This window comes from Panulirus ornatus, chromosome 56, assembly GCF_036320965.1.
Source record: "Panulirus ornatus isolate Po-2019 chromosome 56, ASM3632096v1, whole genome shotgun sequence".
Taxonomy (NCBI): Eukaryota; Metazoa; Arthropoda; class Malacostraca; order Decapoda; family Palinuridae; genus Panulirus; species Panulirus ornatus.
In genome coordinates this window covers 16,208,439-16,232,475 of record NC_092279.1, presented here as the reverse complement: position 1 = coordinate 16,232,475, position 24,037 = coordinate 16,208,439, and the positions used below count along the sequence as shown (strand labels likewise).

The 24,037-nt window shown below is 37.9% G+C and overlaps 1 protein-coding gene across 1 annotated transcript; it reads left to right on the top strand.

Annotated features, from left to right (window-relative positions):
* The first annotated feature begins 114 nt into the window (after positions 1-114).
* Positions 115-23,120, top strand: LOC139765945 (transmembrane protein 120 homolog). The gene is made up of 10 exons (XM_071693944.1): positions 115-320; positions 2,309-2,427; positions 2,641-2,817; positions 3,650-3,742; positions 5,702-5,777; positions 9,121-9,262; positions 10,386-10,609; positions 14,779-14,942; positions 15,373-15,487; positions 16,457-23,120. The coding sequence occupies exons 1-10, from the start codon at positions 249-251 to the stop codon at positions 16,718-16,720; spliced, it is 1,446 nt and encodes a 481-aa protein (XP_071550045.1). The 5' UTR covers positions 115-248; the 3' UTR covers positions 16,721-23,120.
* Positions 23,121-24,037: the final 917 nt, after the last annotated feature.

The following is a 24,037-nucleotide window of genomic DNA, read 5'->3' as shown; positions in this document are numbered from 1 at the left end:
AAGTTCCTTGGTAAGTTTGAAATTATATAATACTCTAAATATACGTACTAGGTAGATGGTTAAGTGTGTGTGTGTGTGTGTGTGTGTGTGTGTGTGCTTTACGTAAGAGGTGGTAGTTATGGCAACACTTCTTGACCCGCGTTGCTCAGTGTTTATCATGGCTCAGCTGATATCTGTCGTGCGGGTGTTCTAAAGTCCGTCTACAGATTTTTTTTTTTTTTTAAACCGCCAATTTTCTTGCCGGTATAATGGAACACAACAGCTTAGACGCGTGTATAGAAGAGTGGGAAACACTTAGTAATGAGTATAGGGTACTTGAGGTAAGTAAATGTGATAATAGGTGCCTGAATTCCCACCGTTGTATTTTCTCTGGGAGACATTTTTTTTTTCATAATTATATATTTTATCTTCCTCTGGTAATAGAGTATCTTTTCATTTGAGTTTATTGCTTGGCTAAGATGAATATGGAGAGATACCCACGATCTTTTAGAAAATAAATATATTTTGTGGGTTGGTACGTCGGTAACACAAGCTTATCAACGCAGGTTTACTTGGGACTTAACAATTAAGTTTAGGACTCCATAAGTATCATTTATTAAACTGAATGTACTAAGATATAAGTTGAACACGTATGCTTGCTCTAGTTCAATTTGTTCATTTGGTGGATGAATAGAATAAATGCTTGGATCCCTGAATGCAAATGATATAATTGTCATTTGATGATTATGGTTAATAGCTTGTGCAATGATTGTTTCTTCCTTTGTACAGAAATGGACAAAAGACTATGTCATAGTTTTACAAATATGGGATCCAAAGATAGGAAGTTGGTAATACATACATTTAATACTGTAGGAACCCCAGTCGCCTTGTGAAATTTTTTATCACAGTTTATTGCTTTTTTGCATATGTTTACAATAATTTGTTTCACAGCCTATGAGAAATTAGTGTTTATCAAGTAATACCTAAAATGATGAGAGAACATCGTAAGAGAAATTTAAAACTACTGATATAGGTCTCTGATTAGGGAGATAAAGATAATATCTGGTGAAAGACTAAGATGAAAGTTGTAATAAAATGATATTTTGGAAGATATATTTTGGAAGGTTGGATGACACTGAGGCCCTTACTGACAGCTTGTTTCCTACCCTAGATTAGGTGTGGTTAGGTTTGGTTTGATAATGTTGGTTCTAAAGTGCCGGTAAATGTTCAGAGATGAAGTGTTGGTAAATAGTAGAGGACAAGTCATCAGTAGGGGTTGAGCTGTTTAAAGCAATGGGGATTGGGATTGAAGGCATTCATATGTGAGGCATCAGTAGCAGGTTGGACTTGTGCTAATTTGAAAAGATCCCAGTGGTACTTGGTGAGACATGCCAAAATTAGACAGTGTGTAATGTGTTTTCACTGGAAGTTTACCATTTCTCCTTGGGATGCAGTGACGTTCTGTGGGTGACTGAGATGTGTAATACAAAGGGCCGTACTTGCAGTCAGAGCATTTATGGTTTTAGAACCATCTTGAACACCTGAAGAAAGTGTTCAAGAATTTCATGTTGTTGGTTTTGATGACCTGGGTGGTCAGTATGCCTAAAGCCCAAGTAACCAGCTAAGCTGCCCACTGTACTCAGCTGATCCCAGAAGTTTTTTCTAGATTAGACCATATCACCCCCTAGATTTAGGAGACTGATGCCAAAGCTTGGGCTTTTGGAACTTTCACATGGATTTTCTCAAACTGTTTTACGGTCTGAGATTGGGAGAGTATATGATCCTAGTTCCTTGCTGTAAGATATGTTACTCAATTGTAAGACATTGCCAGTCAGTCTGGAAACTTTTGCAATCTTTCCTTCAAGATTTGGATTTTAGAGGGTTTTGAAAGCTCTCTGTTTAGAGTACTTCTATGGATTACATCTTGATGAAATTAAAGCCAGTACAGTAGTACTACTACAAGAATGCCCTACAGGAACCATTCTAGGTAGGTTTTTTGTTGAAACTGGTGTAGCAGTGTTAATCATCATTTTGATGCCTAAGATTGTTCTACGGTCTCTTTGAGTTTTATCTTTCTTACACGGCTGTTATTCTCACTTTACCCTGATTACTGCCTGGGCCATTTTCAGTTTCAGAACTCATGATTAATCTTTATTGATGCTTTTATCATGATTTAAGTTAATTGGCTTTTGAAATACACCAGATTTTGTTGCATAAACTTACAGTGCACATGATAATGGTATAAGTACCAAGTTTTGATTCTATGGAATAGTGACTACATTGTTAGTAGGAAAAGCTATTTATGTTGGAAATTTTTCTTTTCCCCCAGAAAAATCACAAGGAATATCGATTGAAATTGGAAGAACTAACGCAGCTGCAACAAAAATGTATCAGAGGGATTGTTCATCAACGCTATCGCATTGGTATAATTAAGCAGTCCCTTAGAAAGTTAGTGAAATATTTTTTTGTCTTGAAATTTTGAATATTTGGCAAAGAAATCAGTTATACTCTGATATGGATTATGGGACGTGAATGTTCTTATTCATAAGCTTTCATACAAGTAATAGATATCAGGTTTTTCCATTATTGTTTCTACTGATAGAAAGGTAGTTGTTGGAAACTAAATGGTATGAAATGATAACTAAGATACCATACCCTCAGGTTAGACCACAGAGATGACCCTGACAATAGTGAGAGGAATGACTTGCTTCAAACTGATCTCATTCGTCGTAAGGCTCAGCTCTATGACATGGAGAACAATATTCCAAAGCAGAGTGGCCTCTACCTGAAGATCATCTTAGGAAACATTAATGTTTCAATTTTGAATAAGGATGAGAAGTAAGTAATAAATGATAAATGTTTTATATTCTTAAATGATTTCAGGAAAAATAATGAAATATGAATCTGCATATTATCTGCAGATTATCATTGTTATTGTACAACACAAAAGTTAAATTTTCACACAAGATGTAACTGCTTGCGGTTGTTCTAGTTATGTATGTGTTTTACATATATTTTGATTGAGTAAGCAATGAAAGGTTCAAAGAGAGGTGTGATTGAAAGAGTGTACCTGAAAGAGCTGAAGAGAGTGAACTGAAATGATTTGGATATAAGGGGAGAATGAGTAAGTAAAGGTCGATAGAGAGGATATACATGTCAGAAGTAGAGGGAGCATGTAGGATGGGTAGACCAAGTTGGAGATGGAAGGATATAATGAAAAAGATTTTGAGCAATTGGGGCCTAACATGTAGGAGGGAGAAAGGTGTGCACGGGATATAGTGAATTGGAACGATTTGGTATACAGGGGTCGATGTTTCTGTAAGTGGACTGAACCAGGGCATGTGAAGCACTCAGGGTAAGCCATGGAAAGGTCTGTGGGGGCCTGGCTGGGATAGGGAGTTGTGTTTTGGTGCATGACCTAACAGCTAAAGAATGGATGTGATGCAATTGCTTTTTTTAAATTTATTTGTATGAGTCAAGTGGAATTCTTTCTTTGAATTTAAAGGATTTTTTGTAATTTTTATATATTGATAACATTTTACTTCATTCATGTTATATGCTACTACTGATTTTAATTCTTATATTTTGTGTGAAAGATTGTGTTACTGTCCTCTGAATAAGTCACTATTTATTTGAATTTAACGTTTTCATAATATATCTTTGCCTTCAGGTACCGTTACAAAGATGAATATGAAAAGTTTAAGCTTGTCATTAATCTGGTAGCCTTTGCCATCTCTACTTTCAACCTCTTAACAAATGTCAGGTAAGTAATTTGTATGTTTTTGTTGTTAGTCTGATAGATGTAATTAAACCCTTAAATTGTCATCAGTGTTAATATAAAAGACTTTCTTACAATCAAAGGATTTTAACAAAATATATATTTTTGTATCATCTTTTGGGTAGGGGAGAAGGTCTACCTCCATATTCCTTGTGTCAAAAAAGGTTGCTGAGGTGGAGCGGCAACAGGGGACTAGACTCCCCACTCTCTTGCATTTCAATTTCTAAAAGATGGAACAAAAGGAGCCTAGCAGGGAGTGCTTATCCACCTTAAAGCCTTAGGCTGGGGTGTCTGAATGTGAGATAATGTAACATGAGATGAGAGTTAAGTAATACATGTCAAGAAAGCAACTGGATGTTCTGGCTTTGAGTGAAACAAAGCTCATGGGTAAAGGGGAAGAATGGTTTGGAAGTGTCTCAGGAGTAAAGTTGTAGGTTAGTGTCAATGCAAAAGCTAAGGAATGGATAGAACTACTACTGGAGCAGTTGTGGGATTATGTGAAAGAGTAAGGAAGTGAGCTCAAGAAAGATATGGGTGAAAATGAAAGTGGATTGCAAGTGATAGGTGATTACTAGTGCTTATGCACCTAGCAATGAGAAGCAAGTGTTGTGGGAACAGCTGAGTGAGTGTGTCAACAGTTGTGCTGCAAGAAAATGGGTAGCATAGATGGGGTGATATAAATGTGAAGGTAAGTAATGTGGTAGTTGAGAGTGCAGTTAGGGGTATGGGTTATTCAGCAGTGTGAATGGAAAAGGTGAATAGCTTGTGGAGTTGTGTGCTGAAACGGCTGGTAACTGAGTATGCTTGGTTAAAAAAGAGGGGCATACACAAATATATGAATGTGAGAAGGAAGGCTTTTGGATGTGAATGTGCTGAGAGGAGCACCTGGTGGGAAGTCTGATCATTATCTTGTGCAGGTGATGGCAAAGATTTGTAGAGATTTTTGGAAAAGAGGAAGCTATGGATAAGAAGAGAATCATGAAAGTAAGTGAACTTGTAAAAGAGATTTGTGTGAAGAGGCACTAGGAGATATTGAGTGCAGAATAGCAAAAGGTGAGAGTAAACAAAGCCAGGGAAGTGTGTGAAGAATGGGAGGTATTTAGGGAACAGTGCTGCCAAGTGCTAGAGAAACATACGATGTGTGTGTGAGGTGGGTAGGGGAGAGAGGGTAGTGAGTGGTGGGATGAAGTAAAGTTACTAGTGGAGGAGAAAAGAGAGCCACAGGGACGTCTTTGACTTATTCATGTCTGATTTTTGCCATTTTTAGAACAATGTGCAAGATCCTCTTACATTTCTTTTTTTTATTTGGGCTTATTTTTGGAATAACACAATCATCATTGGGCTTGCACTGCAGTTGTGTGGCATTGCCAACACCATTTGAGAATTATGCATTTGTATGATGTAGGTATGCAGCTGCCCATCTTGCAGCCTTAGTGCTGGGATATAGTATTTTATGTTGCATTAGACTGTATATTGCACGTTTTGCACCTTGCATCACGCCACTAAAGCACCTGTTATGTTCTCTTAGTACCAGTGGTGATAAGAAGCGTAAGGCCATGCTCAAATGTTTCGAAAGAAGTGTGTGTGGATCAAGTCCACCCTCACCATCTCCTCCCTCATCACTTTACCTCTCATCTTCACTAAGTGGACATTCATCTTCTCTTATTAATAAACTTAGTTGATCTGAGTCATATTCAGGAAGAATATCCACATAATTAGTGTCGTTGGAATGGCTGGGCAGCAACCTCCAGTTGTTGTACTACCCTTCTGCCTTAATCAAGCCCACTGACTCTTTTACAGTTGACAGAACAAGGCCCATATTGTATGGTATAATTATTAATGATACCATTTAGGTGTGCAAAAAAAAATGGTTTGGTATGGTAATACCTGTCTTTTAATGTACTTTGTACTTGTTCCCTGAAATTACTTTTTCCTTTTTTTCAGGATAGCTGACCTTATTCACATGTTCCTGTTGGTTTGGTACTACTGCACCTTAACCATCAGAGAAAGCATTCTTAAGGTTTGTATTTCTTGGGTCCAGGTAAATCTTTGAGTTTGTTGGAACTTTCCATATGATGTACCTGGTGTAGAGAAAATCCAGCAAACTACATACATAGGCAATAGAATTTTCTTCCGTTCAATTCAGTTCAGTTGTACTTCAGGAGGTCTTGTCTTTGCATCTGCAGGTTTTGTGCTTCTGAGAAGTGGTTGTTTTTCAAGTAGACTGAAAAACAATTTTTTTCTTATTAAGTGAAAGGTCGTCATATGGTAATTGTGAAACAACGAAGAGACAAGTGATATATGCCATTACTTACCGAGGGAGAACAACAAGCTTTTGGTCGGACTGTATTTGTTGAGATAGTGCTGAGTGCTCCACAGCTTGGTGTTAACATGTCACCATTGTTCGTGTTATGACCACTTTGTATATATAATGTTTTGGTGCATTTGGTTCTTTATATAACTTGATGTTATGAGTCTCTCTTTACAAGGAACATTTACTTTATAATATTTTTTTTTATTTTGCTTTGTTGCTGTCTCCCGCGTTAGCGAGGTAGCACAAGGAAACAGACGAAAGAGTGGCCCAACCCACCCACATACACATGTATGTACATACATGTCCACACGAGCAAAGATACATACCTATACATCTCAATGTATACATACATATACACACACAGACATGTACATATATACACATGTACATGAGTCATACTGTGCCTTTATTCATTCCCATCGCCACCCCGCCACACATGAAATAACGACCCCCTCCCCCCTTATGTGCACGAGGTAGTGCTAGGAAAAGACAACAAAGGCCACATTCGTTCACACTCAGTCTCTAGCTGTCATGTAATAATGCACTGAAACCACAGCTCCCTTTCCACATCCAGGGCCCACAGAACTTTCCATGGTTTACCCCAGACGCTTCACATGCCCTGGTTCAATCCATTGACAGCATGTTGATCCCGGTATACCACATCGTTCCAATTCACTCTATTCCTTGCACGCCTTTCACCCTCCTGCATGTTCAGACCCCGATCACTCAAAATCTTTTTCACTCCATCTTTTCACTTCCAGATTGGTTTCCCACTTCTCCTTGTTCCCTCCACCTCTGACACATATATCCTCTTTGTCAATCTTTCCTCACTCATTCTCTCCATGTCACCAAACCATTTCAAAACACCCTCTTCTGCTCTCTCAACCACAGTCTTTTTATTAGCACACATCTCTCTTACCCTATTATTACTTACTCGATCAAACCACCTCACACCACATATTGTCCTCAAACATCTCATTTCCAGCACATCCACCCTCCTCTGCACAACTCTATCTATAGCCCATGCCTCGCAACCATATAACATTGTTGGAACCACTATTCCTTCAAACATACCCATTTTTGCTCTCCGAGATAATGTTCTCGACTTCCACACATTCTTCAACGCTCCCAGAACTTTCACCCCCTCCCCACCCTAATGATTCACTTATTTGTTTATTATACTTGATCACCATTTCCTACATCTGCAAGGTAGTGCCAAGAAACAGATGAGGGACCCAGTTGTTCATATACACACACTTATACATACACACACCTACATGTACATATACCTTCATATTTGTCACACTGTCAGAGTCATGTGAGATTAAAGGCCATGCTGCCCCACCAAGATGAGTTTGGGACACACATAAAAACATTAGAAGTCTAGTGTGTGTGTTTAACCTCCACATGCCCGAGGCAACCAGATGCCCTGCCCAGGGTTCGAAGCCAACCTGTGATGTATATACATTTGTCTGTCCATCGACATATTTGTCACACCATCGGAACTGCATGAGATTAAAGTCTATGCTGCCCCCACGGAGATGAGGTTGGGACACACGTAAAAACACTAGAAATCTAGTTTGTGGGTCTTTTAACCTCTGCATGGCTGAGGGAGCTGGACGCCCTGCCATGGTGTGTGTGTATATATATATACATAAACACCAATACATGCACATATATATATACATATACATATCAACATATACATACATATACACAGACATATACATATATACACTTGTACATATGCATGCTTGCCTTCATCCATTCCTGTCCCTACACCACCCCACAGGAAGCAGCATCGTTATCACCCCGGTTCACCGAGGTAGCACCAGGGAAACAGACAAAAAAGGCCACATTCACTCACACTCAGTCTCTAGCTGTCATGTGTAATGCACCAAAACCACAGCTCTCTATCCACATTGAGGCCCCACAGACCTTTCTATGGTTTACCCCAGATGATTCACATGCCCTGGTTCAGTCCATTGGCAACACATCAACCCCAGTATACCACATCATTCCAATTTTTTTCCCCCCATACATATTCGCCATTTTTCACTTTAGTGAGATAGCGTCAAGAGCAAATGACTGTGTGTGTATATGTTTGGTTTGTAATGAATTCTTTTTTTTTGTAACTTATTTTCTTGTATACAGAATCACTTTGTTGTTTTGGAAAATGTGAGACATGTCTCCTGGGTTTGTGTTGCCACATGATGCAGTGTTGTTCTTTACTCTGTACGACTTGCATGAGTGCTAGGAGCAGATGAAGGAAAGGCCTTGGTGTCATGTGTAATACACCAAAACCACAGCCCTAAACTCACAAATAGGCCTCACAGACCTTATTGTGGTTTCTCCTGCTGCCTCACATGCTCTGGTTCATGTCAATCCTTGTATACTACATCACTCCATTTCACTCTGTCCTGTGCAGACCTTTCACCTTCCTGCATGTTGAGGCCCCAGACACTCAAAATTTTTTTAACTCCATCCTTCCAACTCCAGTTTTATCTCTGCTCCACCTTAAGTCTTGCATTACAGTCACCCCACCATGTTGTTATCTTGTACAGTGCCCCTAACATAAAACACTTTAGATAAGCACAGTGACATGACATCCTAGACACAATTCCACATTAATTACCAGCCTTCCACTCTTACTGTCACTTACACAGCATTCAAAATTCTTCTTTCCACACCATACAGAGTCACAGCTTTCCAAAATGCTTTTATATTCACCATATCTTATGCCTTTCGTAAAGTCGTATGTTGCATACACTTTCTTTTTCTCTTGAATTTTTCTACTGTTTATCTAAGTGTGCACTCTTTATTTCATATTCTTATTTTCTTGTAATTACTTTAAAATTCTTGACAGTGATAGGAAAGGCTTACTGGTTTTCCTTAGTGTTTGAGTTCATTTTTTATCCATTACATGTTTGTATATGTTTTATTCTTTTATTATTAACCTTGTGATGGATATCTTACTGTTTAAGCTTTTGAAGATTTTATATTTTATACAGTCTTGACAAAACCACTGAAAGTGCAACATGCTTCACAGGTTAATGGTTCAAGAATTAAAGGATGGTGGAGAGCACATCACTTCATATCTACAGTCTTATCTGGTATTTTGCTGATTTGGCCAAATGGGGAAACCTATTATGCATTCCGCAAGCAGTTCATGTGCTTCAATATGTACATCAGTAAGTGTCATGAATGTAGAATTTTTTCTCGTGTTAAGATTGGTATCTCTCCCTTATGACCATTTTCAGAATTAGTAATGTTTTTAGTCAGTATCTTTCCTACACTTGTGTTATTATATATGAGTATTGAGAGCTTTAGGCATTATTTGGAATACTTTCTTAAGAATTCTGTGGTGTTTTAACCATATGAAAGCACATACTCTTTACTTTTAAAATGAGAAGAAGGAGTATAAAATGATAGCCTCCACTTTATGAAATAACCCAAATGACATAGTCAGGGGTGCTCTTTTTCCACCCCTTTATTAGCTAGAGTGGAATCAAATGCCTTCCATTTCATTAATGCTCCAATTGTCACCTCTTTCCAACCATCCCTTTCTGTCTGCAGTGTTGTTGTTGCCCATCTTCTGATACAGGTACTATTTTGGCCAATATTCTCTTGAGTTGTCTGCATGTGTCCCTGCTACCAATTTGACTTGTGACTGGCTTCTGCTTTCTGTAGTTTCTCTGTGGAATCTAACCACATGTGGATTGACTGTTATGATATGTCCTCTTTCCCTCAGAAAGCAAAGCTTGTGGAAAACTCTTCCTTCTTTCATCTTTACCTCTTTCTGTGATCATAAAACCTTTTTACCTTTTAGTCAAATCTCATAAATACCTGAGGAGTTCTGACTTTTCCTCATTCTTTTCCTTATTTTCTTCTCGCTCTTTAGGCCATGGTTGAGGCATGTTTTGCTTGTGCCATATTTGTCACTATGAAAAAAAAGATGGATAGGAGTACAGTAAAGTATGGAATAAGAAAGCATAGAAAAATATGCTGTAATGATGTTTGTATGACTGAGTTTATGCTGAGAATGGTACAAATATAGGGGGAATGCATTGTGAAATGTGACCAAATATGTAAATATTTTAAAGCAGGTGGGTTGTGGAAAACTATGTTTTAACAGTCCACTACTTCTTCATTGAGAGTTTCCATGGGCAAAATGAGCCTGCACATGAGTACTAAGAAGGGAGTCATTAACTATAGTACTAACAAGGTAGGTAACTCCAGTCCACAGTTTGTATGTAATGTATGTTGAAATTTTTTAGATGGTATTTACTGAAATATACTTTTCTGCATTTACAGGCTTTGTACAGTATCTGATGTTCATGTACCAGCGTGGTTGCCTCTACCGCCTCAAAGCTCTTGGGGAACGTCATAACATGGACATTACTGTGGAAGGCTTTCACTCCTGGATGTGGCGGGGTCTTGGATTCATCATCCCATTTCTCCTCATTGGATATATTTGGGAACTTTATAATGCCTACACTCTTTATCTCCTCTCCTTCAGTAACAATGCAGAATGGCATGTAAGTTAGTTTAAGAGGAATGCATACTTTGTGGATCTTGAATTATGAACTGTGTTCTCAGTAAAGGCAGTTTTGTATACTTTCATTGTGGATGCTGGAGGAAAAATTGAATTTGAAGGAGTGATTTTGATGAAGAGATTGCATGTGTTGTGATGCACAGTATAAATTGGATGGCATATACTTTCATAGGCCATAAGAGAACAATTGCTTGCTCATACCTTCCAAAATAATGCCCTGGAAATTTTGACTAAAAATACTAACCAACTGACAATTACATCAGTGAGGCTTCACCAGTAAACTGATTTTATTTCAAGCTCTGCCTACCAGTATTTTTCAACTGAGTGCATATGTCTGGCCAGCTTTCTTTCAAGGAGTCTGAGACTGATGGGAGGGAGGCATATACCTCTCCTTCCAGTTGTTACCCTGGAAAAATTAGATAAAGAAGTGCATGAAAATTATACTATTTGCATGTGGCAGTAGTTTTAATGATAATCCCAAAGTTCAGGTAAGATCCAACAGAAATAGAGATATTTGTGGTTTCACAGGCTTACATCAGAAACTTTCTATATTTTGAAAATAAGGGAAATTAAAGTAATGTGTGTATTTTCATGCAGAGAAGTTTGAGAACAAATATAAGATTGTGAATGGAAGCAAACTATGAGAAAGATTCCTTGTAATCATCTCACTGGTTACATTATTCACAGGTTTACATCATGTTAAGAGAAGGTTTATGCTGACAATTTGGGTATTAACCTTGAGAAGGAGAGTTATAATACCCCGAAGAAATACCTGTTTGAACAAATAAAGCTGTGCCAATGATAAGATGTAGCCCCCCCCCCCCCCCCCCCCCCCCCCCCCCCCCTCAGGGGCTGCTGTGTCAACTGATCAGCATTGGGTAGATATGCAGCATTGCATAATGACATAAAAGATAGTTTCAGAACAGTATGCTTTGTAGTTTCCTATGATATTGTAATGTCAGATTTATACAGTATGCTGAACTGTTACATTACATTTTCTCAGATAAACAATTGCAGTAATTTGATTAGATTTGCTTCGTGGGGATTGATATCAGATGAACATTTTAAACTCTGTCTGTCTATCTATCTATCTGTCTATCTATCTATCTATCTATCTATCTATCTATCTATCTGCCCATCTATCTTACTCTCTCACACCTGTTCTCTCATGCGGGTGGCCATGGCAAAAGTCTCTATAATTGGTGAACTTTGGTGCTGCTTAGCCTTTATGCCTCGCTTTTTACAGGCCCCAAAATTTGTATCATCAGCAAATATTGATATCTTGCAATGCAGCCCATTATCAGTAATATTGATATTTTTGAGAAAGAAAACCATTCCTAAGACTGATCCTCATGGTACCTCACTTGTTACATTTATCCATTCTGAGGCTTTGTTTATGGCCAGTCGACCAATACCCTATCCACTGAAGTACAACCCCATCAAAGCCACGTGACTTTATTTTTGCTAGTAACCTTTGATGTGGAACCTTATCAAAAGCTTTTTGAAAATCTATAAAGATAACATCAGCTGCTCTAATTTCGTCATGCATATTAATTATATCTTAAAAGAACTCGAGCAGATTTTTCACACAAGCATGTTCCTTGAAAACCATTCTGAGAATCATTTATGAAGTGATGGTCTCTAAAAGGTTTAAAATTCCATCATGAATGATGGTTTCCTTAAGTTTAACAACTACAGACATTAAACCATTTATTTATTTATTTATATTATTTTGCTTTGTCGCTGTCTCCCGCGTTTGCGAGGTAGCGCAAGGAAACAGACAAAAGAAATGGCCCAACCCACCGCCATACACATGTATATACATACACGTCCACACACGCAAATATACATACCTATACATCTCAATGTACACATATATATACACACACCGACACATACATATATACCCATGCACACAATTCACACTGTCTGCCTTTATTCATTCCCATCGCCACCTCGCCACACATGGAGTACCATCCCCCTCCCCCCTCATGTGTGCGAGGTAGCACTAGGAAAAGACAACAAAGGCCCCATTCGTTCGCACTCAGTCTCCAGCTGTCATGCAATAATGCCCAAAACCACAGCTCCCTTTCCACATCCAGGCCCCACACAACTTTCCATGGTTTACCCCAGACGCTTCACATGCCCTGATTCAATCCACTGACAGCACGTCAACCCCGGTATACCAAATAGATCCAATTCACTCTATTCCTTGCCCGGCTTTCACACTCCTGCATGTTCAGGCCCCGATCACTCAAAATCTTTTTCACTCCATCTTTCCACCTCCAATTTGGTCTCTCACTTCTCCTCGTTCCCTCCACCTCCGACACATATATCCTCTTGGTCAATCTTTCCACACTCATTCTCTCCATGTGCCCAAACCATTTCAAAACACCCTCTTCTGCTCTCTCAACCATGCTCTTTTTATTTCCACACCTCTCTCTTACCATACATTACTTACTCGATCAGACCACCTCACACCACACATTGTCCTCAAACATCTCATTTCCAGCACATCCACCCTCCTGCACACAACTCTATCCATAGCCCACGCCTCACAACCATACAACATTGTATACAACTATTCCTTCAAACATACCCATTTTTGCTTTCCGAGATAATGTTCTCAACTTCCACACATAACGTTAGTATAAATAAATTATACATTTCCCTTTTCCATAGCCAGAGGTTGAACCATTATGTGACATTCATTTTTCATTTCATTTCAAGCTAGAAGTTTCAGTTTTCTAAACTATTTCTTACATTTTTCATATATATATATATATATATATGTGTGTGTGTATGTGTGTATATGTATGTATGTATGTGTTATATATATATATTATCCCTGGGGATAGGGGTGAAAGAATACTTCCCACGCATTCCTCACGTGTCGTAGAAAGCGACTAGAGGGGATGGGAGCGGGGGGCCAGAAATCCTCCCCTCCTTGTATTTTAACTTTGTAAAAAATGGGAAACATTAAACTAATAGGATAATAATTTCTGGGTAGTGATTTTTTTTTTTTTAATATCGGTGTTACATTGACAAAAATTTCCATTCGTGTGGAACTTTTCCCTTAGCAAGTGACTTATCAAAAAAGGACAGTCAAGCACTTTACAATTTCATTTTTTGCCTCGTTGTTCTCAGATAAAACATAATAGGGCCTGCCATTTTTTTATTTTCATTCCATTTATTGCTGAAAGTATGTCTTTGACTTTTATATCAGTTTGCTGAAGAATTTTCTCTTTTATCAACAAACTGGATTTAGGACATGGGTTGTTTCTTTGATGGTAAATACGGGTGCAAAAAATCATTTGATATTTTTTCCATGACTTCATTGTTGTGAAGCAAGTCACCATCTTCCATAATTAATGGACCTATTGACTGGGTAATGATGCTGTTGCTTCTAACATTACTGTATAACTCTTTAAGGTTTCTTTTGATATTTTCAGCAGTACATGACTCATATTGATATTAACTCTGATGTATGATGTATATTCTTTCTGCTGCTTCAGAGGATTTTCTGAAGCTTTTCCAGGCTACATTCATGTCTTGCCCCATGTGCTGTTCTTCCACTCCCTTGCAATGTCTTGAATGAGTTACAGTTGCTCAGATTAGTGCAAGATAAAGAAGGCACTCCTGAATGGAGCTGCTTGTAGAGACAGAGTTCAGTCCAAACTTATTCTTCTAGAAACCTGCGAATTTTATTCGGAAGAGGGGGGGGGTTTAGAAATAGTTGGTTTTTACTTCGCTTAATGCTCATCATTGATATTCAAAGTTAGAGAGTGGTACACAGTATGGCATAAGGAAATCATGTGTTCACCCTCCCTTGTCATGGATATATGTTTTGGGTGTTAACCCAAAAACTCCCAGTACTGATCATGAAGATCTGGAGTAATACCCCTATCATTCAGTATATCTTAAAATGACTTTCTAGAACTTGTACAGCTTATTTGTAGTGAATAGCATTTTCCTGTATTTATTTGTTTCTATGTGAAATGCATAGCATCAGCCAGTTATATTTATTTTTGATTGTGTAGATGTTACTTAAACCCCATAGGAGGTGGGATTACTTAGGTTCAGTGCTTTTATGAAAAGGCATGTTTGTGCTGTAAACTATATTTCTGGCTCATTCCTTTTTTTTCATTTCAGGTTTCAACTCTGGCTATTTTGTTTCTCCTCCTATTCCTCGGGAACACCCTTACTACCCTTTTAGTCATCCCACAGAAGATCAAGGAACGCATGAAATTTAAGTACCGCTTCACTCGTCTTGATAAGTATATCTGGACTCACAAAAAACGAAGAGTGTCATTCAGGTATGTTGTATTTTGACTGTCCTCTGATTTCTTTGAGTACGAGGAATAGGTAGAAAATAATTCAAATGAAGCAATACATATGCTTGTATGACTTGCCAGTTGATGATTAGGTATGTGTTTTCCAGCTCTTGTAATGGCACATGAGAAAAAACACCAAACATTTCACATACTGACATCCAGTCTTGTTAGGACCAAGCAAGAATGCTAGAAATATTTGATGAAAAAATGAGTCTTGGTTTGGCTTTCACTAAAATTAGCTTGCTGCATCTTGCTTTAAAAAGTTTTTTGGAATAGTAAGGACTGCTTATGCAGATTTACGCAACAGGAAAAGTAGAGGCGGAAATGGTTAAAAGAGTTAAAAGTAAAGAAGACAAGTAGTTGACAACAGCTTTTTTTTAAATTGTTGTAACTGTAATAGATATTTTTACAGGAATCCTGAGTCTCCTCAGCGTCGTACCTCAGGTGCTCGAGCTGCTGCTTTCACACACAATAGGCCAGAGGTCAAGGAGGAAGAAGAGGCTGGTACTATATCCTCAGAGCCTCAGGTATGTGTTGTTTGGCAACATTTGTATTCCCTATATTTTGATTCTTCATTAGCAAGAATTTTATTTAGAGTATATGTAAGTTAGCATGAGAAAATTAATGCAATTTCATATTCAGGGTATGTAGAAGTGGTAAGTAGGATATCTAACCATTGGTCCAATGATCTTAAAAAAGAAAAACATTCTTTAATTATATCTGTTTTTAAGTGGCTGTGAATCATTTTGTAATGGGTTCCTAATGAAAGTTTTAGTTGTAGCTTTGAGGTAAACAAATAAAATTCAGTTAGTTACATTTGATATTAAAGATGGTAAGTTTTTCATTCATCACTAGGAATTCCACTTCCATAGGTAAATGGTAGAAGAATTTATGGAATGGCATATGCAAGGGAGGCATGTAAGGACAGGCAAAGGTGGCACCTCTTTTGCCATGGCCATCCCCTTGATAGGAGTTACTGGAGGGTACAGGCGTCATAGATCTAGAGTGATAGATGAATACGGCTGTTAGTTTAATGATGTTTCCAAGCATCTCACTCTGGCCTTTCTTTCCTCACTTAGTTCTATATATATATATGAAAGGTGTGCAGGGAATAGAGTGAATTGGAACGATGTGGTATACTGGGGTCGACGTGCTGTCAATGGATTGAACCAGGGCATGTGAAGCGTCTAGGGTAAACCATGGAAAGTTTTGTGGGGCCTGGATGTGGAAAGGGAGCTGTGGTTTTGGTGCAGTATACATGACAGCTAGAGACTGAGTGTGAACGAATGTGGCCTTTGTTGTCTTTTCCTAGCATTACCTTGCGCGCATGCGGGGGAGGGGGGTTGTTATTTCATGTGTGGCGGGGTGGCGACAGGAATGAATAAAGGCAGCAAGTATGAATTATGTACATGTGTATATATGTATATGTTGTATATGAATATCTCTCTTTTCAGTATCTGCTAAATTATTTCAATATCATTAATTAAACTTCTCAGGTAAACTCAGCAGACACTGGAAGTGAAGACAAAGCAGATAGAATTGATGAAACAGACTCTGCAGCACAGGAACTCAATGAGATGTTAGATGATGTCATCAAAGATATTGATTTTGAGAAGATTGACAGAGAAAATGAAAATGATATGAACTCAGAAACAGAAATGATTATCAGAGAAAGGGAGAGAGAACTTGAAGACATGGTTAAAGGGGAAGCAGCTCGCCTTGAACGTGATTTTCATGATGAAATAAAGAAAGAAAAATAGATACTACATGAACAATAAGTTATCTTCTGCTTGAATAACAGTGCAGCCAATTTATGAATACTGTGAAAGAAGGTTCTTTGTATTATTTTTCATCTTGTCAATTAAATTTTGACTCGTCCAGTACTTGAGAGAATATACAGGGATTGAGGATTTTACTATATAAAATGTTTTTGTTCTAATTGGAGAGCTGTATATCTTGACAAGTTGAACTGTGTGATCCTTGAATATTTCTCCATTGCAGTTATGGGAGGCAAACTTTAAACAACATAATTTGTAGAACCATTTCTGATGCATTTCTTTCAGGATTTATTTTTCTTGCCTTTTCCCATCACATTGAGAGAGTGTCAAGAGCAGACAACTGAGACTTAGAGGAAAAATACTTGCTTAGCTCTTTCTTGTTCCTACAGATATAGATAGTGGTGTTACAGGAGGGGAGGATTTCTAGCTCCCCATTCCGATCCTTCTTAGTCACCTTTTGTGACACAGGAGGTATGTGGGTAGTATTCTTTCTCCTTAATCCCCAGGGATTCATGCTGCTCAAAGATGCATCTTGACCACATACCTGATGAAAACTAGTCTTTTGACTTGCCAGACTTTTCCATACAGTCCTCAGGTAATCAAGTTAGTGTTTCTCTCTATACTTTCTTCTCAGGTTTACAGTAGAACTCCAGTTACCACCTAGGATTGGGATTGTAAAGCTATTGTCATGATACCTACTTTTTATTTTCAGTTTTGAATTTAACATCTAAAATAAATGAGGATTTTCCTGTCTCTACATCTGGTTGAGATAATAGTCAGAAGGGCAGACTTTTCTCTTTTTAAATCTTTGGAATGGTGAATGTCACTTGTACATAATGAAAAAATGCATTTCTTGTAGATAAGTGAACAGTAAGTCTTTCTTTGGGCACTATTCTTGTTCAGAAGAATGAGCCCACTTAGCACAATCAGATTTTGTGTTTGTGCATTTATATATTTTTTCATGGGTAGAAGTTGGTTACTTGCCATGACATGAAGGATATTTTTTTCATAATTCTTAGCATATTTTTAACTGAATGCAGTAGTAATACTTGCCGTGAACTTGCTGTAAAAGGATAAATTGTTGAATATAATGTATTGTATGTGATAAGATTCTTCTGTTGTGGTTAAAGTATTTATAAGAGTATAATTACAAGAGAGATAAATTAATAGGAGCTGAGCTACAGACTTTCACGTATGAGTAAGACTGGATGGTAAGAATGAATACGATTGTTTGAAGCTGCAGTGTGTGTGTGTGTGTATTGATAATGAAACTGAAATGTGGGATTTTTTGTTGTATACCAATAGAGGAAGCAGTTTTTACTCTATGTAGGAATTTTGTAGAGATATTTTGCTTAATGAGATTTTATATCACTTAACTGTGATTCAGACAAAAGTGGTACCCTACCAGACATTTTACTGATTACAAAATAAGAATCAGTACAGAAAAAGTAAGTGTCTGTCGTGGTTGGAGCAACAAATTGTACTGAAATTAGTGAGACTTTGGGAAAATTTTATAAGTAGACTGCTGTGTCTTTGATTGTGTTTGTAAACAGTTTGTACATGGTTGTATTTTGTGATATTGCTTTACAGATGATGTAAATCCTTAAGTGTTTTTATTTTTTCTTGGATTTGATATATATTGTTCTCACATACCAAGACTTGCATTTTTTGTTTTTTAGGAACAGGCATACAGGTTAACTTTAAGTGAATTTTTTAAAAGAATGCATTAAATTTTGGAGCAGGTGATTCATATAAGAGAGCTAGTTCATTTTTACCGTATAATAGTTTGTATTGAAAACCTCAGGTGTAGCTAGAGCTCAGGTTTATCAGACATCAGTCTATTGTGCTATAGTTTGTCATTCAGCAAGAACCAATAGATTGAACATATAAAACTATACTTAGATGTAGACTGAAAACTGATTGAAACCATGGAAAAGAATAGATGTTCACATAAGGATTATCACTTCAACTAGCAAAGTTAGATGGCATCTGTATTGTAAGTTGGGTAAAAATTTAAAAGCAGATACATTGTCCTGAGAAAGAAAAAGATTGAGTACTAACATTTATTCCTTTTCTTTTTTTTTTTACTGAGAGCAGAGGCAACTGAATGCTCTAATCCAAGTCCATCTCATTGATGCTATATCTTTCTTTTCCTTCATACTTGATTACCATTTCCCATGTTAGCAAGGTAATGCCAGGAACAGGCAAAGAAAGGCTGCATTTGCTCACATCCTTTCTTTAGCTGTCATGGGTAATGCATCAAAACTTCATCTCCCTAGCCACAACCAGGCCTCACAAACCCATCTGTGGTTTTCCCCTGGCTGCTTCACATGCCCTGGTTTAGTTCATTGACAGCATATTGACCCCTATATACCATATCTTTCCAATTTTCTCGATCCAGTGCACACCTTTTTCCCTCCTACATGTTCAGGCCCCAGTCACTCAAAATCTTTTTCACTCCATTCTTTCATCTCCAATTTGGTCTTTCCCTTTTGCTTGTCTCCTCCTCTTTGTTGACCTCTCCTCACCCATTCTCTCCATATGCTTAAGCTATTTCAGCACATCCTTTCCAGCTCTCTCAACCATTCTGTTTATTACCACACCTCTCTTTTATCCTTTTTACTCGATCAAAGCACCTCATCTCACTTCACATATTGTCTTCAAGCATTTTATTTTCAACTACATCCACCCACCTCCACACATTCTCATTTTTGTCCTCCCAGATAATGACCTCTTTCCACACATTCTTCAGTGCTCCTAGAATCTTCACCCCCTCACCTGCCTTTAACTAACTTCTGTCCTCATTACTCCATTTCATGCTATGTCCACTCTGAGGTATGTAAAATATATATAGCTGATGCCTGTTTCAATTAGAACTCCCTCAGAGGGGTGGCCACGGCAATAGAGTCTCCATAACTAGAGAACTCCAGTGCCGCTTCATAGCCTTTAGTGCCTCACCCTAACAGGCCACTGGCAGAGGGCAACTAGTGGTGTTTACTGTCTCATACCTAATGTTCCTCCTGACTACTACTATCTAATGCTCCTACCAACTGCAAGTTCCTAACATTTCTACCTAGTGCTCTTGTTTAAATGTTCCTACCTTCTACTATACTGCTCCTACCATTTTGTCAAAAGACATGGCTAGTGCATAGTGCTCTCTGCAGGAAAATCTAGTTCTGAAAAATGAGCTGAGGGAGTTAAAGCATTGTCAAGTCTTACATATGACAAGGAGATATTCAAACTCACACTTCAACTAATCTATGCATCTACCCCGCTACTCTGCTAAACTTGAAAAACTTGCTTTTATTTACATTTACTCTTAACTTTCTCATTTTACACATTCTTCCAAACTTGTCACCAACTTCTATAGTTTCTCACTCAAATCTGCCATCAGTGCTGTGTCATCAGCAAGCAACAGCTGACTCACTTCCCAGACTGCGTATTCGCTCCTCTTTCCAAGACTTGCATTTGCCCTCGCTTACTGCACCTTCCATAAACAATTTAAACAAGCATAGGGACACCACACACCCTGCCACAGACCAGCCTTCATTAGCAACCTCTTGCTTCCTGCTCGCACACACTCCTAACAACCTGGATAAAAATTTCTCAAACTTCTCTGCTTGTAGCAGCTTTCCTCCCACACCATGTTTTCTTAAGATCTTCTTTAGGACATCCCAATTGATTCTGTCATATGTTTTCTCCTATTGATAGAGTGTCTGCTAAAACCTTGTTTCACACATGTTCTCCAGATCCATAAATGCTATTAATATACAGTGTCTGGTAAAACCTTGTTTCTCACACACGTGCACACACATTTTCAAAGGCATTGTCACATTTACATTTTAGTACTTTGTCATCTTTCTTTTTGCCTCGATTGCCATCTGCAGATGTCTTGGTACAGATGTGGCAAGGTTTCTAAAGTTTTCTATGTAAATGTTTTGGGTCCATAGGGTCTTTGATCTCGTGAATGAGGCGAGGCACTAATGAAATGTTGCCAGAGGCATGTGTGACCTTCATCTGATTTCTGCAGTTTGCTATTTGATTAAGGCCTGGGGAAGTGACACATGGGAACTCTCTCTGAATCTGTAGAACCTTTTCATCGTATTATTGGCCTCTGCTTCAAACAGAAACTTTAGAGCGCTTCAATTTCCTTTTTTTATGTTTTTCACCTATTCTGATTTCCCAAAACCCTTCCATCACTCCAGGCCAATCCAGCAGTTAAACATTTTTCTCTGACAATCAGTTCATCAACTCTCTAGCCTTATGGCAGGGAGCATTATCCTGCATAAAGTGTCATCCATGAAGCTCATGATATGGAAAAAGTTGTCTTCTCGCATGTTAATGTACTGCTCTCAATTCTCTGTAGTGTTTTTAGGCAAGAAATACAACCCTCCCTTAATGGAAAAAGTTAGTCTTCTCGCATGTTAATGTACTGCTCTCCATTTTCTGTAGTGTTTTTATGCAAGAAATACAACCCTCCCTTACCCTTTTCTCCACTACAGCAAACTCCAGATCATTACTGTCTTGTTGTTATGGCAACCTCACTGTGAAATGAGTCATAGTGGCTGGCACCCTTCGACCCCCTCACCTTCCCCTGCCTTATTTTACTGTTGCTCTCTCCAGTACTTGTACTTCTGTGCAAAGAAATATGAGTCATTTGCATTTCATTTACTTCATAAGTAGGGGTTTTGCAACTGGCTTGTGGGTGGGAATGTGAAGATCTTTTGCATTCAGTGTTGCATGGTTCATTGGGAGACTTTTCCCTGGAAGTTTTAGATTGCTTTCATTGAGTTCAGTGATTGAAATGTAGGGTTGCTCTAATACCTCTTGTCTTAAGAGGTTATTTATAGATCTAGACATTTTTCATGGGCAATAAGGGTAGGCTTCATTGGTGGGATGACATTGTCGGAGGGTTATAAGCACTGGGAAGCAATCACCTGATCATGGGTTCTATGTGGCCAGTGTGCCTAGAAATATCATGTTTACCCACATTCTCTTGCTTCTAGGCTTTTTCCTCTTTAGAAAGGTAAGAGCCAACCATCTTGAAGCACAGGTGGAGGAAGTACATTGCCCAGAAGCAAAACTCTCAAAATTAAATGTCAGTCAGGATGAGTAAAGAAAGAAGATCCTTCCCTAAAGATAGCCTGAGGCACACTGAGACAGGTTGCTGTTGCTCACATTGTTAGAAACACTAGTCTCGGTAACCAGATGTACGACGATTTCACCCTGAGAGTGTCGTATGCATGTACCTACAGTAAGCCTTAACTGTGTATCACCTTTGAAAATATATATGTACTCGGTGAACAAGGTTTATTTTGTGGACACTTTATATTAATATATTTCTCCATGGATAGAGGGCTTGGATTCTCTACATCATAAGTGACAGCTAAAGAGTGCATGTGAGCAAATTAGGTTGTTCTTTGTTCATGGTGCTTCCTCGCTAACATGGGGAAACAATGAACAAGTATGAGAAAAAATATCATGCAAAATTGCTTTTCTCTAAATTATATTGTTTGATTAGTAAGTCCTGGAAGAATGCATGAATTTCACAAAATTTTCTTGCCTTTGAAGGAAAATAGTTTTTGGTTGACACCCAGTTTACTTTTTCAAACATTCAGAGAAGGATGTTGTATCAGCCAGACACTTTGATCACATACCAACAATGTACATGTTATTCACATTATGGATTTCTTTCTTTAAATCAAGTAAATCAAGGCATGAAATGGTTCTCACTATCTTTTTGGCATTATTGCAAGCTTTCCTTCATTACCTTTCTAGTTTTGTCAGAGTTGGAGAATGCATTGTTTAAGTGCATTGTATGTGCCGTTTGTTTTTAGGGCTTGAACACACTTAGAACATTTCATTTTAAGTTTATTATTAGTGTAATTTTCAGTCCATGTTATATAGAGGGTGCAATATGAATTTCAGGCATAAATGAATGAGGCAGTTAACCCATTCACTGCAACTTAATGTAGATACAGAGATACTCCCATGTTTCGGAGGTTTCCAATAAATCAGAAAAGCCAAAGTTTGCTTTTGTAGGAGGGGAAATTCCTGTTAGCACTGCCAGATGCATAAGTATTCTGAGTTTTACCCTTTCCACTGTTTTTTCTTTTTATCACTTCCATGATACTAATGCATTTAGGTTCTTAGGTGTTTGCATAAGCACAAATCAGTTTGTCTGTTTATCTGTTTTTGATGAATAAGTTTATACATAGATACATATTTGAGTGATGCAGAAGTCTTTCTTGGAAAGTTACTTCAGACTGCATTTTTTTTATTTACTTTTGTAAGTTTTTTTAACCTGTTTGGTATTTTTGTTGTATTGAATGAGTGACTCCATAGAAAAAAGTATATTTGCCAATAAAATAAAGGTAAAGGCCATGATTATTTCATAAATACTGTACATTTTCCATCTCTAAGCAATACCATGTGGACAGCCAGTCATCTAGCTGATCTCCCATCCCACCTTTCATCATCTGTTTTGCAGCATTTGGATTGTCAATTTCAAAGCTTTCACTTTTCTGTTTTACTTTTCTCTTTTTCTGTACCTTTAAGCTTGCTCACTGAGTTCATCAGACTCCAGGATATCAAAAAGTCTTTCAGTATCCATGCCCCAGGCTTTAGATGGACCAGCAGGGGCCGAAGAGAGTCCAGCACCAAGTATATGTCATACACTTTCCTCCAACATTTTACTCCACTTCCTTAAATCAATGCAAGTTACTTATGGTGTTGCTGTCACAATACTCCCGCAGTGAATGGGTTAAGAGCATGGCTTAGATGTTGTGAACATCCAGATCAGTTTTTATATTAAGGTATTAACAGAAGAGGCAATCAGGAGTAGGTGAAGTTCATTGACATGTAGCATTGTTTCAGTGTTTAAAGATTCATATTGACTAATGTAAATACAATGAAACAAAAGTATTTTGAAAATTCAGTCTCATTTATTTAGCAGATAATTGATAATCTTTCAGTCAGTTTTGAATTCTAAGATAACCTTTTAGGTCCCTTGAAAATTTAAGTAATTCTTTTATTATCCGGGGGGCCGGTTATGTCAACAGTTGTGGATAATATGCATTTTCAGGTGTCATGTATCAGGTTATTTATGGTTACCTATGAGAAATACATTAGCTTCTGTAGTGGCAATGAATTATGCATGTTGGATGATGTTTTTGTTAATGACTTGATTGTAGATGATATTGATTTGACTGATGTTGAATGAGAGAAAATACTGTTATGTTAACTTGAACATTGGAAAGGGAGGAGCGTAGAATGAATACTCCAGAAATATTGGGAATT

What these genes read in the sequence shown, in the direction of transcription:
- LOC139765945 (XM_071693944.1), top strand. Translation starts at nt 249, where the DNA reads ATGGAACACAACAGCTTAGACGCGTGTATAGAAGAGTGGGAAACACTT. An exon ending in ATTAAGCAGTCCCTTAGAAA is followed by an intron (nt 2,428 to 2,640) that starts GTTAGTGAAATA and finishes CCATACCCTCAG; the next exon opens with GTTAGACCACAGAGATGACC. An exon ending in ATTTTGAATAAGGATGAGAA is followed by an intron (nt 2,818 to 3,649) that starts GTAAGTAATAAA and finishes CTTTGCCTTCAG; the next exon opens with GTACCGTTACAAAGATGAAT.